The 19478-nt window shown below is 39.5% G+C and overlaps 1 protein-coding gene across 1 annotated transcript; it reads right to left on the bottom strand.

Moving 5' to 3' along the window:
- Positions 1-1845: 1845 nt before the first annotated feature.
- On the bottom strand, positions 1846-9486 carry LOC127765703 (tau-cadinol synthase-like). Its single transcript, XM_052290646.1, has 7 exons — positions 9320-9486; positions 8242-8500; positions 5961-6336; positions 5608-5826; positions 5367-5502; positions 2446-2694; positions 1846-2219 (listed from the first exon to the last, which is right to left on the bottom strand). Exons 1-7 carry the CDS (start codon positions 9416-9418, stop codon positions 1929-1931), a joined length of 1629 nt encoding a protein of 542 aa, XP_052146606.1. The 5' UTR covers positions 9419-9486; the 3' UTR covers positions 1846-1928.
- Between the last annotated feature and the right edge of the window lie 9992 nt (positions 9487-19478).

Genomic DNA, 19478 nt, shown 5'->3' on the forward strand with positions numbered 1-19478 from the left:
AAGCTTGAGCTGAATTATAAGAGGCTCTATTGTACTTTATTGTATAGTAGATTAGGGAGAGAGTAGAGTAGAAGAAGTCGGAGGAGTTCCGGAGTTGTCGGTAATCCACTTCTTATTTCTTTTGCTCTATTAATTACTCTGATTATAATAGAAATATCTTTTGAGTAATTTAGTTTTGCTTAGTGAGATTTACTTCTTGATTAGTTCCTAATTAGCATACGGGACCATCGTTCATTATAATCAATTAAAATATAGTGATTGCTTTAGTGTGTAGCTAACATTAAAGTAAGTTATTAACTACTTAGACGCGGTGTCTAGGTAGTTGATTTCCGGTGTTTGCTCTGCATCCCACAGTAGGTGTGAGGTGGTGACAGCCCTCAAGATCACTAAAGTCCTCCCAGTCCGGATGCGTAGTAGAGCGATATTTCAGAGCAACAAGCTGGCCAGTGCCCGAAGTATCGCGTTAGGATTAAAGTTAAGCTTTCCATGGACACTGTTTCTCACCGGTGAATCCTCTCTATCCTTAGCCTATCTTTAGCTTTGTGTCCTTGGACGAACCTGGTGAAGAGCTGACACACACATTCCCTGTGGAAATCGATACCTGAGAATACTCCCGGGTGAAGTGCTACATCGTTTTATTCCGTGCGCTTGCAGATTTTATCTGTGAGGTTAAGAATTACCAACAGTGGCCAACAAGCTGAGCGTTGCTGAAGATATCCCCAGCCCCTTGTGCAACCTAGCCCAAGTTGATTGGGACAAGATCATGAATGTAAGTATTCAACATTCCTTCCTTACCACCTTATCGATGCCATAGGATTTTAATGCAAATACTTCTAGGAACGATCCCTCATCAATTTTGTCGAGCCCCTTGTCAATCACCAGGAAGCTCCTTGGCAACAGCGGCAGCGCCTTGCTGCTAATCGGTGGCGGTAGCATTTTGCTGCTCCTCGAGGTCAGCATGGTCCAGTTATATGGAAATATTGAACACACAATTGACCCACTTTGGACCGCTCAAACTGGCGGGTTGTTAGGTGAACCAGTAGTAAACCGTCTTCAGTCAGGCCAGGACTAGGACATGTCACTGCTTTAAATAGGCTAGAAAAAGGCCCGGCTAACTCGTGGGTCCGCAAGCACTTGATTTTGAAAATGGGCATGGTGGGGAGTCAACCCGAGGTGGTTGAGCTAGGGGTAAACTCCTATAACCATCCGTCCACTGCGTTATTTGTGATTGTATTGGAACATAAAATTTATCTCTATGTTAGTGAATTGCAGTTCGATTGGCCAGATAGTCAGATAGGTGAACCGAGAGGTTGACCAAGTCACCCACCAGTCTAGTATTTTCAACTATGATGAAGGTGAGATCAACTTTAGTTCATGCGCTCCCATTCTTTTCCGCAAGGAATAATTAGTGTGTATCATATATATATATGCTGGAATTAATGCCACCAAACTGCACACGAATACAACTCTTAACAAGGTTCAAATAGATGGAAACTAACGGCGAATCTCTTACGTACCCCACTTAATTTTATTAAACCATATTTGCATGCCTGTGATATTTGTTGGGACCAGGATTTGAACCCTGGTGGTAGGTGGAGTGACTCCCACTGCATTGACTTCCCAACTTAGGAATATGGTTGCGGAAGTAATAAGAAAAGAAAATCAATCATAGTGCACATATGATGAATGATTTCGAAGCGCATGATATAACTCGTTATATACACAATCCAAACGCTTACACGCTAGTACGTACATGGACCTACATGATGACAATACATAGTGCTGCATATGTATCAACGCAAGTTGAGAGGTTCAATAATGAATCTCTCATATGATCAAAACAGGCATCTTAATTATCATTATTGTCATATTTAACTAATATCCCAATACATAATAATTAAAGTAGTTCACACTTCTACGTGCGGTACCTAAAGGGGAATAGGTTTGACAAAATGGCTCTCCATCGTCCTTTTGAAATCCTTACTGTATGTGTATGCATCTCTTTTGTCAAGAAACAAAATAGCCATGCTCCTTGATAGGTTGGTGACCCGATGTACAAATGGCAACAGTTCACGGCGATCAATATGAGCTTGGTTTATGGTTTTCCATGCATCTTCGACCAAAGAACCTATCTTGGCTAGGGCAACCTCACTGGTAACATTGTACTCCTTGATGTAGCACTCCACGGAGCTGGCTACATCCAATTTGTTCCTTCCATTCTATGAAGAAAAATGACAGATTTAGCAATGTGCATGTGTATCAATATACCATGGTAAAGTTAGATTTGATATTTACAAGAGAGATCCTGATCTCTAGCACTGCTGTTGCAATACGATATATTGACACATGGATCTGACATGCTCTAGGATCTATATGTCAGTGACTCCTATTATAAAAGCAATACAGTAGAGGAGTAAGTTCTATTTACAAAGCTTAAACTCATACCTTAAATGCAGCCATGTCATCCATGAAACGTGCCACCTCACCGCCAGCCCTAACGGCATCATTGTTGCCAATGGCCCACTCAAGTGTCTCCTCGGTTACTATATTTCCCATGCCAACAAGTATACATACACTTAGTGCTTGAATACCTGCAGACATCACCGACACTTCTATTTGCTCTTTGAAACTTGGTATGTAGTTATGATGGAACCATTCTGCCTCCTGGAGATAATACCCAGATAACAATTGAAACTGCATAGGAGAAAACAGAACAATGCTAAGATCTATGAGGTAGGGGTGTGTGTGTGTATCACATAGTAAGTGCATGCTGATACTACCTCTGTTCTTTACTTGTCCAAACATTGATATATATGGCTGTGTTCTTTTTAGATGTTTGAAACAGTAATTAGCCGCACGTAAAACGAGAAATGATATTAGCATATGATTAATTAAGTATTAATATATAAAAATTTGATGAATAAATTTATTAGATTTTTTTAAACAACTTATACACACACACATATATATACATATACACATATACATATACATATACATATATACATATATGTATACATATACATATACATATAGACATATATGTATGTATACATATATATATATAAGTTTTCACGTAAAATACACCGTTTAACAGTTTGAAAAGCGTGCCAACGAAAATAGAGGAATAGCTAAGCCGCCATAGTCTCCAATGTAGTTGTCTCATCATTAATATTTTTTAATATTTCTAAAAATATGTTTAAAAAAACCATATAAAATATTTTTTTCTCATCACAGATCTATCAATGCTATCTTCACATATTAAATCTTAATATTTTTATCCAGTAATGATTTAAGAAATCAAGGTATTATAGGACGATGTCCTTAACGGAGGTAGCGTTTCATTTTTTGTTTTATGTGCATTTAGTCCCATTACAAGGATCAGCAAACTTTTTTTTTATAGGATACGATGACTCTATGGGGGATGGGGTAGAGAGGAGAAAGAGCAAAGGGGGAGACCAAGATGATTGACATGTAAGACTATATTGTTTTTATTTTTTTTCTCACTGACAAGTAGGTCATATGAGCATTACATAGGATGAGACTGCTATCCAAACGGTCGAGGGAACTGATTGGCTCTAGTTTTTAAAGATTGGGGATACGTTATACTCGGTATGAGGGAGGATCAAGACTTGAAGGATCCACAATAGACTAATTCCTTGACGAGGAGTTGCTGCCTTGCTGGGCCATGGCCCAAGAGGCCCATGGGCTACTGCCACTCCGATCCAGCCCTACTTAGCGGAGTAAATTATCTGAAACGGAAGAAAAAAGAAAGAAAAAAAAGGGGCGCACGAGGCCGAGGCGAGCGGCAGGAGCCAGGAAGGATGGGGAGGCTGGCCCGGGAAGCGCGGCTCGGTCGACGCCGCCTCGACGGCGGAGACCGCCGACGACCAGACTGGAAAAGCGAGCGAGCCAACTTCTTCTCTGATTTCTCAGCTCATCTGACATTCTGACTGCGATCGATTTGACTTGAGAAGATGGAGAGAAGCTGTATAAAGGAAAAGGCAACGGCATCTCTCTCGAAGAGGTGTAGATATTGGGAATTCGAGGACATTGCAAATGTGTGTGTTGTGCGCGGACTTAAGGACAGATTTGAGCGGCCGGCACATATATAATTAATTGGTTAAGATTGATTGCTCGTTTGTTTGTTTGTTTAATCATAATCTTGGGGGTCTAGTGAGAAATGTTGCGGCAGAGGTGGAAGAGCTAGGCGAATGGAAGATGTGGAGGTGCCATTGGGTTATGTTATATTGTCATTTATCTCAAATATCGTTCTACTAATTTTTTTTCCTTGGTTCCTTTTTTGTTTGGCAGATTGTACCTATTTGTATGCTCTACAAATCAATATATTCAATAAGTTAGTCATCTTTTGTGGTGGATATTCAGTTTTTGAGGTATTTTTCAGTGCCCTACTTTTTCAAGCAACTTTATATGTGGCGGGTCTATTTAATCTCACATTGTGGTTAGGCAAACATTGTTTTTGCTTTATTGTCTTTACTATCCATTCCAACAGTCCGCAACACCTCTCTTTTTCTTTTTAAAGTCCTTCACCAATCCATCCACCTATTTGTTAAATATTGTCTTAATTTTCAGTTACAAATAGTAATTTCATTTCAAACACCTGGTCAATTAATTCAAAGTTTGAAGTATCCGTGGATTTTTAAATATTTACATTTTGACTCATGAAAGTTTGATCACATACTTTAGTAGTTTCCTTGAAAATTACTCCATAATATTATAACTTAAATTGTTACAAATAATAGAAATTAGTGATTGATTAAAAAAATAGCATTTGGAACACCATGTCAATATCCAAAATTATATATACTTGTAACTGGATCAAAGGAGTAATATGTAAGCACCATGAAGCATGTAGGGTTTCAAAAATTACAACTGTCCAAATACCAAAAGGAGACTGGTTCCAACTTTTATCACCGATTTGCTTTAGGGAAACTAAAATTTTGTTTATAAATTAGTTCACGAAATATAAGCAATAGGAAGGTGAGCCAAAAATGGTGGGGTCCTTGCCAGTTTTTTGGAACCAGCATACCATTCCAAGTTAAAAACTTGGGCCAGAAGATGTTACTTAATTTATCTTTGGTTTCAGTTACATCAGTGGTCCTTGCCTGTTTTTGGGGGACCTTTCTTTAACTTAATTCCAAAATTAGGTTCCTGTTACATGTAATAAAATATGGTTGATGTTTTTAAGAAAAAATATCGTAGCACCATGAAAGATTATGGCATGTTTACTTGATCAATTAGCTATAGTGCGAATTTTACATGAATATTAGGGAAATGAACATACTTGCTATTTAATTTGTAAAATCAATAATACAAACGGAGGTAAACGTAAAAAGGTGTCATACCACTTTCCTATTGTAAGCATTGCGGTGCCTAATATGTGGTTCCAATTCATTCTCGAACTCCACGAAATTGCTCATCACCTTGAGAAAGAATTTCTTCAGATAATCTGGTAGAACAGAAATATCACTCTCATCCCAGCTGCATGGTCATTTTTTGCACGAATTAGTTAGTCAAATTTCACCTCATTGATTATACCCATGTTTTGTTCTCTAGATGAAAGTTAATCAAAAATAATAGTATAACCTTTGTATGGCCACATTGAGATTTCGACATTCCTCCAAAGTAGCATGCGTATCATAAGTGTCATCTAACAATGATGTTAACATGAAAAACTTGGCAAGGATCATCCGGGCACGTGTGTACTCCTCCTCAAAGTACATAGAATATGACCAAAAGTAGCATTCAACAATGCGATCCCTTATGTAGTATAGTCCTATGTCATTTGAAAGATCCTCCCACCACCTGAAATTAAGAAAGGATATGTGTATGTTGTTGTAAGTGATAGTAAAAAAGTTCTAGTCATTGTCAAATTCCATTTATATTAGGGCTCATAGATATTGAGTTTGATATATTTAGAGCATGCTCCGAAAAATTACTGAGTAATTGTCTTGAGCTCCCTTTGGTGAATATGTTGAAGAAGGTTAAAGTCTAGCTTGGCAAGCTCCAGTATTGAGGGGTTGTATGTTTGCTCGTGTACATTGTACTCTAATATATAAGATAGGGCCTCAACCCTCTTCAAGTTTCTGGACAATGGTATCTGAAGAGCACGTGAAACTTGCTCAGCTAATGGGGACTTCAGGTTACTTTTCATTAACTCCAAATGATGCCTTGAAAATAAGATAGCTTCCTGGAGGGCTTCCTCGTTGTGGGTGAGAAGGTTGGCAGCATTGTATAAGCTTAAGAGACCTTTTGGGTCATTTGTTATGTCAATGATAAAGCTTCCATCTCTGTGTTTGAACTTGTTGAAAACATCTGCAAAGTACACACATGCATGTTAAAATCATAATATTTGTTATATAATATTCTTTTTGTTACCAGCTCTTTTCAGTTATTACTAAGCCTGGGAATTTTGTTAACATTAACTTTCAAAAAGTAGAGTTGCCTAGTTGAACCTAACTTCCGGGGTGGAAGGCAATCGAATTTGGCCTAGAGCTTCTTAAGAAAGGCATTATCTAGAGGATTGGTAATGGCCAGTCAGTTTGCATTTGGCGAGATCTATGGATCCCGAGAGACCACTCTCGGAGGCCGATTACCACGAAGGGACACTATCGTTTGAAATGGGTTTCTGATCTTTTGAGCCCAAATGGTTCTTGGGATGCTCTTAAGGTGTCTCAGACCTTCCTGCCGATTGACACTGAAGAGATCCTTAGAATTCGTACTTCAGTGCGTCTGGAGGAGGATTTTCTTGCGTGGCACCCGGATAAGTTAGGTCGATTCTCGGTGAGGAGTGCTTACAAGTTGGTGCTCTCCTTAGCAACTACTGATGAAAGCTCAAGTTCTTCAGGACAAAACTCTAAGGCGGCTTGGGATATGATTTGGAAATGTGAAGTGCCACAAAAGGTGAAGATATTTGATTGGCGGGCTGCAACTAATAGCCTGGCAACTCAAGCCAACAAGAAAAAGAGAAACATGGAGCGAGTTGATGTTTGCTGCATCTGTGGGAATGAAAAAGAAGATGTTGAACATGCCCTTTGTCGCTGTCCTCATGCTGTTCATCTTTGGGCAGCTCTGGAGAATTCAGGGTATTTGTCCATGGGCGTAGTCGGAAATGGTACAGGAAGTTACTGGTTTCTCAACCAAGTTGAAAAAACACCAAAGGAGGAGAGAATGATGCTGCTAATGCTTCTATGGCGGATCTGGTTCGTCCGTAATGAGTTATATCATGGTAAAATTCCTCCGCCTATTGATGTGTCAAAAAGATTCCTAGAAAGTTACTGCAGTTCTCTGCTTGAAGTTAGACAGTTTCCCCTTGTCGATGTGGTTAAAGGGAAACATGTGGTTCAGTCTGGTTTACGGAATTGTGTAGCGGCAAGACCAGAGAAAAGATCAGATCCATGCCGTTGGGAGCGTCCGCAGCCAGGCTGGATGAAGTTAAATGTTGATGGTTCCTTTGATTCGAGCTCTGGTACAGGAGGCATAGGGGCGGTGCTCAGGGACAGGTTAGGAACTGTTATTTTTTCAGCCTGTGGCTTTATAGAGAGATGTTGCAACCCTCTTGAAGCTGAACTTCTAGCTTGCAAAGAGGGAATTAATCTGGCTTTGCAATGGACCTTGCTGCCGATCATTGTTGAGTCAGATTGTTTGGTTGCAGTCGATATGATCCAATCTAAGAAGAAGGAGTGGTCTCAGCTTGCCTACCTTGTTAGAGACATAGGAGAGATGCTGTCTGAAGGAAGGGAAGTTAGAATTCGGAAAATTCAGCGTAGTCAGAACAATATCAGACATTACTTAGCTAATAGAGGCCGGACTAATGCTCGTTCGGAGTTTTGGCCGGATGGAAGTTGTAATTTAATCTCACAAGCTGTTTGTAAGGAGGCTTTAGCTGAGTAATATATCTGTCTTTTCCCCACCAAAAAAAAAGTATTTGCAAGCGGATAGCATATATTTCCTCCGTATTTTAATGTTTGACGTCGTTGACTTTTTTAACCAAAATTTGACCATTCGTCCTATTCAAAATTTTCGTGCAAATATAAATATATTTATGTCATGCTTAAAGAACATTTGATGATGAATCAAGTCACAGTAAAATAAATGATAATTGCATATATTATTTTAATAAGACAAATGATCAAACGTTGATTAAAAAGTTAACGGCATCATACATTAAAATACAGATAGGGAGTATTAGCATATAAATATTTCACTTTTACAGCATACCTGATGAAACCCATAACCCTTGCTGCCTCAGCAAGCGAAACCGGAGGGCAACGTCATGAAGGCTAGGGCTGTCAAATTCAGCACCATGAATGGTATTCAAGGTGGTGGCTATCTCTTCCTCAAAGAGATGATCTATCCCCAGGCGTTGGAGCATGTCAACTAGATTCATTTTTTCTGCCACACCAACGAAAGCGTCGAACAGCTGACTTACGTCCTTTCTTAACTGATCGGATCTCTCTCTCATCCATTTCTCTGGCCGCTGCTAACACGAATTAATACATATGTTAGGTAAAAATATGTGGAAAGGAGAAGCAATTTGATGACTATTTATTTATCTCTCATGGTACATGAGAAAAGGTATTATACTGCAAGCATCATGCATATCGATCCATGAAAAATTTATGGTTTCAGCAGATCACTTTTTAAGCAAATCATGCATGCATGGTAACCTGTACGAATCGCTAAAGAATGCTATATATGTGTGGAAAGAGCTTGTTGACATGTAGAAATACTGGAACAGGAGAACATGTTCATGAATTCGAATATAAATGAGATGAAGTGCTAGTTTAAGTACTTTAAGGAAGAAGTTATGCCACCTTTATTGAAAAAAAAAGGGAAAGGGTTTAAAATTGATCATGCATATGGATCTTATTTGTTTTATCATTTTTATATTTAATAAATATTATAAGTTGTCCCTTGTCATGGTGAAATGTCTAATATGCTCGATTTTTATGCATTATAATCCACTTGGATTTGTAGATTGCGAATTCAGAAATTTGAAGTAAAGTACTTGAGGCATTTCCAAAAATTTTGACGAAGTACTTGATTTAGTTAATCTTGGTTAATTAGCATATCCAATACTCAACTGGTTAAGAACATGAAGCCCCTAGCTAAACAAAAAAGATGAAAAGCAGCCCAGTGTGTTTGTGTAATGGCGAGACTACGTGTGTATTCTCTTGTAATTATAAAACAGAAAAATATTAGAAAGGGAAGATTTAGATACAAAACCATTTGGCTTCAATTTGAGATAAGTGTACTCTGCACTAGGTAAGGGAATAGAGTGTACGAGCATGCATGCCTGCAAGGGTTGTGGTTCATAGTTGATAAAGAAGTCACCCCAAACTGTGGGGTGAAACTCAGGTGCTGCCTTGGGAGCTGTACAACTTGAAGAGGCCATGAATTTGTGTGTGTGGTTTGTCTGCAGCTAACTGGTTTCTGTTTTAGTTGTGACTGACCTGCAACTACAGAAACTGTGTGTGCACTGCAGATGGACACCATGGAGAGGTTTATATAGGCACCAGAGAAGCTAAGTTAAATGAGAATCACGATGGACACAGGTTATGTCTGGGATTTTCCCCAAAAAAAAAAAAGGTTATGTCTTGTTTTGAGACATGCATCTTTCGTTCTCTTCTTTTCTTTTCTTTTTTTTTTTGTTTTTTGTTTTCGGCGAGGATTCTCTTTTTGTTTTTCCAAACTCAAAGGTTTCCATCTTTTACAAATAAATATATATTGCCAACTACTAATTAATCTCCGAAAGTGATTGATAGGTCAATGTATGGTGTATAGCATGGTTCAGTTATGCCTTGCAACGGTAAAAGACACAAGCTATCTTTTCATCTCGCTTTTGGCACGTGTCACTATATTGGTTTGTGAAGACCGATGAGAAGTAGAATCTGGCTTTTGTGAAGAAAAAATACCACATTGTAGAGCTGAAATCAATTTATTTACTCACCATTTGCCACAATCGTAAGCATGTATAGTTCTCAACCCCTCACCATGTTGTCTCGTCCTTCCCTCCGATTTGTTCTCTGTACTATGCCAACGCCTCTGCTTGGAGGGATCATCCATGTCGATCGTCTCTTTCTCTCACATGGATCTTTTGTGATTCATAATGGAACTCAATTTTGAGGTTTTGGGAGACATTTCTTTTGATAAGTTATTTACCTCGTTGTATAATCTTGCTAGCAAGAAAAATGTCGTGTTGGCCAATGTGTTCACAAACGTACTACTTGATGTCTCTTTTAGAAAAGCCCTAGTTGGAGATAATCGGGTGACTTTATATGATAGGGCGATTGCGTTTTTTACCCTACTTTGAAGACTAACCACTGATTTGGTCATTTGACTCTCTTTTTTAGAAACGAAGATGGGGCTTGATCTATTCTGTGAAGGCAACATGACTGTGTTAACTCAAGACAAAAATTTCATTTATACCCTTGTGAATTTAACCTAGTTTCTTAAAGTTTTTTATTCAATATAGTTTTGTGCAATTAGTATATATTAAACTGAATCAAACAAAATTTCATGGCACAAATTTATGTCCACCAAAAACAAAAAGAAAAAGAAAAAGAAAAAAACATGTCAAGCAGCAGGACACCACGTCGCCGACGGCGAACTCCCGAGCCCATCCGTGCGGAGCAGCAGCCACCACCACTCCCTCCGCCCTCCGGCTCCACTGCTCCCACCCTCCACGAGCCATTGTCGCCTCACTGTGCGCTGATGCTCCCTTCCTCTATGAGCCACCGCCGCCGGTGCTCCCTACCTCCCCGCAGCACCACCGCCTCCCCACTAAGGCCCGCCACCACTGCGTGTGTGCCTCGGCGCCACTAGATCCGTCGCCGAGCCTCCGCCAGATCCACCCTAACACTGTCGCCCCTCCTCCTCCTCATCGTCAAGCCATTGCCACTGCTCCTCTTCGTCAAGCCACCACTCCTCGTCAAGCCGCCGTTGTCCCTCCTCCTCCTCGTCGAGCTGCCGCCACCACTCCTCCTCCTCGTCTAGCCATCGTCGCCCCTCCTCCTCCTTGTCGAGCTGCCGCTGCCGCTCCTCCACCTCATCAAGCCGCTGCCAGCCTTCCTCCTCGTCAAGCCGCCGCCATCTGTGGACCTCTCCATTTGCCCCCATCTGTGGACCTCTCCTAATTATTGTTGACAGTCAATGTCAAGAAAGTGGGGTAATAACTGGGTGTGTAGGTAAGAAGGTGCTTCATGTGGGTAAAATTTCCGTTTAACTTTATATATTCATTTCATTCTTAAAATATAGTAATTTAGAATCCAGATTAGAATATTCTAGTACTACGAATTTAGACAGACGATTGTTTACTAGTGGTATGAAATTGCATGCTGCAAATAGAAGAATATATGCCAATACTATCATATTTGATAGACTAATTTCTCTCTAGGCTTACATATTTTCTGGTTCCCGCCATAATTAATCCTTTTTAATACCACAATTAACTTGTAAAGGAACTTTTAACAAAAGGCATTAATTAATTGTGTGTGTATATAAACCTAAAGAAAATATCAAAACGGTGATACTACCCCTATGTCTTAGAATTATTATTTTTAAGAGAAATACTATTAGACCTCGCCTAGTAGTTATATTTAATTTACTCATTTGCCTCAGACATTTATTTGCTTTGCATGCAACCAACTTGGCACCCTAAATTCCGTTAAAATGTGCTGCCAAACAGCAAGATTATTCGCTAGACATCTGCTCGGAAAGATAAATTAACTAATAATGCTTCTACACAAGCCATATGATCTAGTTGAATATCTATTATATTATTAAAGGAATAGAAAAAGGAGCCTCCACGTTCGCTCTCATGGCCTAGAAATTTTCACATTAATCGGGAAAAAAGAAAAGACATAGTCCATATATAAATACAATTTAGAAATAGCTGAAATTCGAAATTAAAAAATAAGGAATATTAGAAGAGGAGACTAGAGTCCATATAGAAATACAATTTAGAAATAGTTGAAATTCGGAATTAAAAAATACGGAACATTAGAAGCAAGGTTGTCAGTATCCCGATTCGTATCCTAGTATCTTACGATACTACGATCCTACCAAGCCGAAACGATACAGATCCCACATAGTATCCTAATTTTCATAGTATCTCGATCCTAGTATTCATTACTACACGATCCTACGAAATCTTAGGTGTATCCCGATTCTACGATCCCAACAATACTACAAAATATGATTTAAAATAACATGATTTGAAAATAATGTAAATAAATATGCTCAAATTTAAAATCAGTTAAATATATCAAAACCAACGTAGATTCTCTTGATAAGTCTCCATTTGCATGGCATATATCATTACTATATTTTTTAATATAGAATGGCTATATATAATTAATATAAATATTAATTAAACTTAAAAAAAGAAAATCTCACAGTATCCCGATACTACGATACGATCCTATGATACGATATTACTTTGAGCAAAACGATACTACCTAGTATCCTGATCCTGACAACCTTGATTAGAAGAGGTGACTAGAGTCTATATAGAAATACAATTAGGAAATACCCGAAATTCGGAATTAAAAATAAGGAATATTAGAAGTAGAGTATAGAGTCCATATAGAAATACAATTAGGAGATAATATAAATTTGGAATTAAAAATACGGAATATTAGAAGTAGAGTATAGAGTTCATACAGAAATACAATTAAGAAAAAAAAAGAAATTCGGAATTAAAATATAAGGAATATTAGAAGTAGAGTATAGAGTCCATATAGGAATTTAAAACTAACTAAAATTCGGAATAAACATAATAAAATTAAAAGTAGAGTTTTGAGTCCGTATAAAAATATAATTTACAAATAACTAAAATTCGAAATTAAGAAAAACATGGGAATAAGAGTTTAAAGTCAATATAGGAATACAATTTAGAAGTAACTGAAATTCGAAATTAAAAATTAAAGAATATTGAGAGATGAGTTTAAAGTCCACATAGAAATACAATTAGAAATAATAAAAATTTAGAAATAAAAATAAATAATATTGGAAGAAGAGCCTAGAGTATATATAGAAATACAATTTACAGAAAATTCTGAATTAAGAAAAAGAAATATTAAAAGACGAGTCTAGAGTCCATATAGAAATATATATAATTTACAAATAACTAAAATTTGATACTAAAAATAATTAATAACTAACACATATATAAAATACAATATGAATATTACACATTTGTAGTTTCATAAAGTTATTGCAAAATTTAAAATTATGATGTCATTTTAATATATTTGAATAATATAATGAGAAAATATGTATGCTATTATATGAGATAAAATATAATGATGCTAGCCGCACAATCTGTGTGGGCCATCATGCTAGTTCTTGTAAAAACATTAGTGTCAGCTGTCTCACTCTCATGCTAGACATGAGAATGCACACCTTTGATTCCAATGTGGACTACGGAGCAAACTCGGCCACGAGAATCTGATCCTCTTTATTTCTCTTCGTTTGTTTTCTTCTTCTTTTTTATTGGATTCTTCTTAGAACAAAACTGTATGTATTTGGATGTCAAGTGTATTACTCAAACTTAATCTTTAGTTGTATCTTTTTTTTTTCTTACAGATCTAAATATGGCTTACAATAACAATTAAAAGAATCAGCTAACCACCTTTGTTTTAACACGTCAAACTTTCATAGTACAAAGGTTTCCATCTTTTACAAATAAATATGTATTGCCAACTACTAATTAGTCTCCGAGAGTGTGTTTAGATAATGGGAAATGGAGAGTGGGATTGGGATTAGGAAATGAATGAAGAGTTAGGATTAAATGGAAGAGGGAGAATGAATGGTTAGGATTTAAAGATACCTTTTGATGGGTGGGAAATCATTTTCCAATCCTATTATCTAAACAATGTCCGAAAGTGATTGATAGGTAAATGTATGGTGTATAGCATGGTTCAGTTCTGCCTTCCCCCGGCAAAAGACGGGAGCGTATCCTATGCACACAGGCCCTCACGTGTACACACCGTGTACACCAACTAAAAATTATCACAAAAAATTCTAGGAAAATTCATACATATACTTTCAATAGTATTACATCTACGTGCAAAGTCGTATCTTCAAATTCATTCTACATAGAGAATAACAAAAAAGATAAAATTCTGACAAAATTACAACCTTAAAACTGTCAGATTTTTTGTTTTTTTTGTTACGGCTAAAATATAATGAATTTGACGTTAAGATTTTAACCCTAGGTGTAATACAATTTAAAGTATGTGTATGATTTTTTCTAGATTTTTTGGTGACATTTTTTAGTTGGTGTGCACGTGTGTACACGTGAGGGACTGTGTGCATAGGATATGTTGCCGCAAAAGACACAAGCTATCTTTTCATCTCGCTTTTGGCACGTGTCACTACATTGGTTTGTGAAGACCGATGAGAAGTAGAATCTGACTTTTGTGAAGAAAAAATACCACATTGTAGAGCTGAAATCAATTTATTTACTCACCATTTGCCACAATCGTAAGCATGTATAGTTCTCAACCCCTCACCATGTTGTCTCGTCCTTCCCTCCGATTTGTTCTCTGTACTATGCCAACGCCTCTGCTTGGAGGGATCATCCATGTCGATCGTCTCTTTCTCTCACATGGATCTTTTGTGATTCATAATGGAACTCAATTTTGAGGTTTTGGGAGACATTTCTTTTGATAAGTTATTTACCTCGTTGTATAATCTTGCTAGCAAGAAAAATGTCGTGTTGGCCAATGTGTTCACAAGCGTACTACTTGATGTCTCTTTTAGAAAAGCCCTAGTTGGAGATAATCGGGTGACTTTATATGATAGGGCGATTGCGTTTTTTACCCTACTTTGAAGACTAACCACTGATTTGGTCCTGATTTTTCGAGTTTGATCATTTGACTCTCTTTTTTTAGAAACGAAGATGGGGCTTGACCCTATTATGTGAAGGCAACATGACGGTGTTAACTCAAGACAAAAATTTCATTTATACCCTTGTGAATTTAACCTAGTTTCTCAAAGTTTTTTATTCAATATAGTTATGTGCAATTAGTATATATTAAACTGCCTCAAACACAATTTCATGGTACAAATTTATGTCCACCAAAAAAAAAACATGTCAAGCAGCAGGACACCACGTCGCCGATGGCGAACTCCCGAGCCCATCCGTGCGGAGCAGCAGCCGCCACCACTCCCTCCACCCTCCGGCTCCGCTGCTCTCACCCTCCACGAGCCATTGTCGCTTCACTGTGCACCGATGCTCCCTTTCTCTGTGAGCCGCCGCCGCCAGTGCTCCCTACCTCCCCGCAGCACCACCGCCTCCCCACTGAGTCCCGCCACCGCCGCGTGCGTGCCTCGGCGCCACTAGATCCGTCTCCGAGCCTCCGCCGGATCCACCCTAACGCTGCCGCCCCTCCACCTCGTCGTCGTCAAGCCATCGCCACTGCTCCTCTTCGTCAAGCCACCACTCCTCCTCGTCAAGCCGTCGTTGCCCCTCCTCCTCGTCGAGCTGCCGCCACCACTCCTCCTCCTCGTCTAGCCATCGTCGCCCCTCCTCCTTGTTGAGCCGCCGCTGCCGCTCCTCCACCTCATCGAGCCGCTGCCAGCCTTCCTCCTCGTCGAGCTGCCGCCACCACTCCTCCTCCTCGTCTAGCCATCGTCGCCCCTCCTCCTTGTTGAGCCGCCGTTGCCGCTCCTCCACCTCATCGAGCCGCTGCCAGCCTTCCTCCTCGTCGAGTCACCGCCATCTGTGGACCTCTCCATTTGCCCCCATCTGTGGACCTCTCCCAATTCTTGTTGACAGTCAATGTCAAGAAAGTGGGGTAATAACTGGGTGTGTAGGTAAGAAGGTGCTTCATGTGGGTAAAATTTTCGTTTAACTTTATATATTCATCTCATTATTAAAATATAGCAATTTAGAATCCAGATTAGAATATTCTAGTAATATGAATTTAGTTTAGACAGACGATTGTTTACAAGTGGTATGAAATTGCATGCTGCAAATAGAAGAATATATGCCAATACTATCATATTTGATAGACTAATTTCTCTCTAGGCTTACATATTTTCTAGTTCCCGCCATTATTAATCCTTTTCAATACCACAATTAACTTGTAAAGGAACTTTTAACAAAAGGCATTAATTAATTGTGTGTGTATATAAACCTAAAGAAAATATCAAAACGGTGATCCTACCCCTATGTCTTAGAATTATTATTTTTAAGAGAAATACTATTAGACCTCGCCTAGTAGTTATATATAATTTACTCATTTGCCTCAGACATTTATTTGCTTTGCATTCAACCAACTTGGCACCCTGAATTCCGTTAAAATGTGCTGCCAAACAGCAAGATTATTCGCTAGACATCTGCTCGGAAAGATAAATTAACTAATAATGCTTCTACACAAGCCACATGATCTAGTTGAATATTCTTCTAAAAACATTAGTGTCAGCTGTCTCACTATCATGCTAGACATGAGAATGCACACCTTTGATTCCAATGTGGACTACGGAGCAAACTCGGCCACGAGAATCTGATCCTCTTTCTCTCTCTTCGTTTGTTTTCTTCTTCTTCTTCTTTATGGGATTCTTCTTTTGTTTTTACAAACTCAAAGGTTTCCATTTTTATAAATAAAATAAGTCCCTTTCATATGAATATATATTGCCAACCACTAATTAATCCCTGAGAGTAATTGATTGGTCAATGTGTGGTTAGTTCTACCTTGCCCCCACAAAAGATACAAGCTATCTTTTCATCTCGCTTTTGGCCTAGATCACGACATACATATATATTTTGGTTTATAAAGACTGAAGAGAAACAGAATGATTGCTGACAGGTGCTTCTCCTAGCTTTTCTGAAGGAAAAATACCACATTATACAGCTGAAGTCGAGCTATTTACTCACCATTTGCCACAACTGTAAGCCCCAATATCTGTCAATTAATGTCAACAAGGTGGGGGTGAGCAGGCAAGAATTAAGGCGCTTCATGCGGGCAAAACTTTGGGGTTGCAGAGCTTCTATACTGTTTACTGCAAAATTGCATGCTATGGATATCCCTAAATAGAAGAGTATACGGAGTTACTGTCCTGCTTGACAATAGTAAGATAGTTTAGAAGTATGAAAACTATATATAGATGTTAATTTGTTGAGCAACAATAGTAAAATGCAAACAGGAAATTTTGGGTTGACATGGGACTTTTAAATCCTTTGTGAATATCTGAATAAGAAAAGGCCCTAATTAATCGTGTGTGCACGTAAATCATGATCTCTAAAGGACTACACATACCCATTTGATGGAAGAACCCACTCTCATCTCAATCACATTTTGGACGGCCCGGATCATTGTGAGATTCATAGAGCTACTGTGCCTCAACCATATCCTGTCCTCCTCCTTCTCCCTCTACTCGCTCAGATCGATGCATTCCAGTAGCCAGCCTCCCACACCACCGCCATTGCACTCGTTCCCCCTGATCTTGTCAGCGCCTACGAGGTCCCTCTCTCCTGCTCCTCAATCCAGCGGGGGTGACGTGGTCCCGTTCCATCATCTTCCTACGCTACCACTTTCTCACCACTAGCTCCACTTTGTCCCCGTTGTTCAACCCATGTGGCTTAGCTTCAATGACGATGCCGTCATAGGAATCCCTCCAAACCCATAAAACCCCCTCCCCTGTTGCAACTACCCCACCTCCAACCCTACAACCGAACTCATCTGGCTATTGCCCTCCCCCCTCCGGAGGGATCTGGGATAGAGAGGAAAATGAGGGAGGGGAGGGCCCTCCGGCCGCTGCTGCTGCATGCGGTGGCCCCCACCACCACCCTTCCCCTCCACCGGATTCAGGAGGGAGGGAGGTCTCCGCCGCCGCCGCCGACCACCTCTGTGCCGCCTCTGCCATCGCTCCCCTTCCTCCGGCCGGATCTACAAGGGGAAGTCTCTGCCACCGCCACCACCATCCCCGCTCCTTGCTCCGGCTGGATCTAGGATAGGGAGGGGAGGGGTGCTGCCTCCGCACCGCCACCGTCGCTCCGTGCCGCCGCCGTCGCTCGGGAGGGGAGTCGCCTCTACGTCGCCACCATTGCACGCCGCCACCGTCACTCCCCTTCGTCCGGCCGGATCTAGGAGCGGGGAAGGAGGGAGTAGCCGCCACTGTCGCTTCCTCCACCGTCGTCACCGTCGCCGCGTCTGCGCCACCACTGTCGCTCCCCCTCATCCAGCTAGAGAGAGGGGGAACCGCCTCCGCGCCACCTCCACGTCGCGCCACCACCACCCTCCCCTCCTCCGGTCGGATCTGGAGGGAGGGAGGGGAGGGGGAAGGACAACACGCATGAGAATGGGGGAGATCGGGTGAGGCAAGGGAGGGAAGGAATAATGGTGGAGACTTGGTAATGGGGTAGGTTGCGATTTTTGTAACTTATGAACTTTTTTGTTGGCGGACATATAATGTCTCGCCTGCAAAAATCGAGGTCCGCCTGTAAAAGTAATGGTATTCAATTTTCACAGGCAGATAATGATCTCGTCTCACGGTTTTTATTTTTGTAGGTGGCTATATAGCTCCAAAAGGCCTACGCGTCTGGAAAAATATGTCACCGTCTGTAAAATGGTTTTTTAATAGTGTTACACGTGGTTGCAGAACAGCATCAGCATGATAAACGCACCTCAGCATGCAAGGTCATCGTCCATAATGATGATGAGTGGACACAAGACCTCAAGACGAACAGAAGAAGATAAAGATGTCATTATGCAGCTGTGCATCAGTGAGAATATAATAATGTCAATAATTCAGCAATTTTTGCCCTTATGAACTATACTTTGGATGCATGACGTCAAGATAACCTTAGCACAAGATATGCCATAACTCTTACCACATCTAGAAATGCCGCATGCATTTTCTGTTTCTAAATTTTGTAGAAATACCAGGGAATTATATACTTCCTTCATTTTAAAATATTTTTGGAAACATGGATTTATATACTTCCTTCATTTCAAAATATAGCATCTTCTAATGATTTATTTTAAAATATAGCAATTTCTCTACCTAAAATCTTATCTCAACCAATTACAGTCATCTCTCATTTATTTTTTTTCGGTGACTTCCTCATCTCAACAATTATAGTAATCATCCAGTAATAATTTTCTTGTTTCCTTAATCACAGTGAAAAAACTAAAACCATTAAATTTTAGAACAGAGGGAGTAGTATTCAAAGTAAATATATAACATGTATGATGTATAAAATTAAATTAAATTTATTGTAAAATAAATAAAATTAGAATTGTTCTATTTCATTGTTACGATTGTTTATGTGTCGTCATCTGGTATATTTTGGGATCAATGACTGAAGTCGAGAAGATTAGTTGTCGTTCCACTATCGACTAACTTTTATATAACAAAACTGATGAGACAATTGGATCAGATTCAGACATCAAAGCGGAAAACACAAAACAAAGATTTCATCAGCGTGCAGAAAAATTCAGAGA

The sequence above is a fragment of the Oryza glaberrima genome, chromosome 3, assembly GCF_000147395.1.
Source record: "Oryza glaberrima chromosome 3, OglaRS2, whole genome shotgun sequence".
NCBI lineage: Eukaryota > Viridiplantae > Streptophyta > Magnoliopsida > Poales > Poaceae > Oryza > Oryza glaberrima.

Excerpts from the sequence above, each read along its gene's own strand:
- LOC127765703 (XM_052290646.1), bottom strand. The coding sequence starts at position 9,418 with ATGGCCTCTTCAAGTTGTACAGCTCCCAAGGCAGCACCTGAGTTTCAC. Across the intron at positions 5,503-5,607 it reads CTCAATGTGGCCATACAAAG|CTGGGATGAGAGTGATATTT; the intron begins GTTATACTATTA and ends ATGACCATGCAG. Across the intron at positions 2,220-2,445 it reads ATGACATGGCTGCATTTAAG|AATGGAAGGAACAAATTGGA; the intron begins GTATGAGTTTAA and ends TTTTCTTCATAG.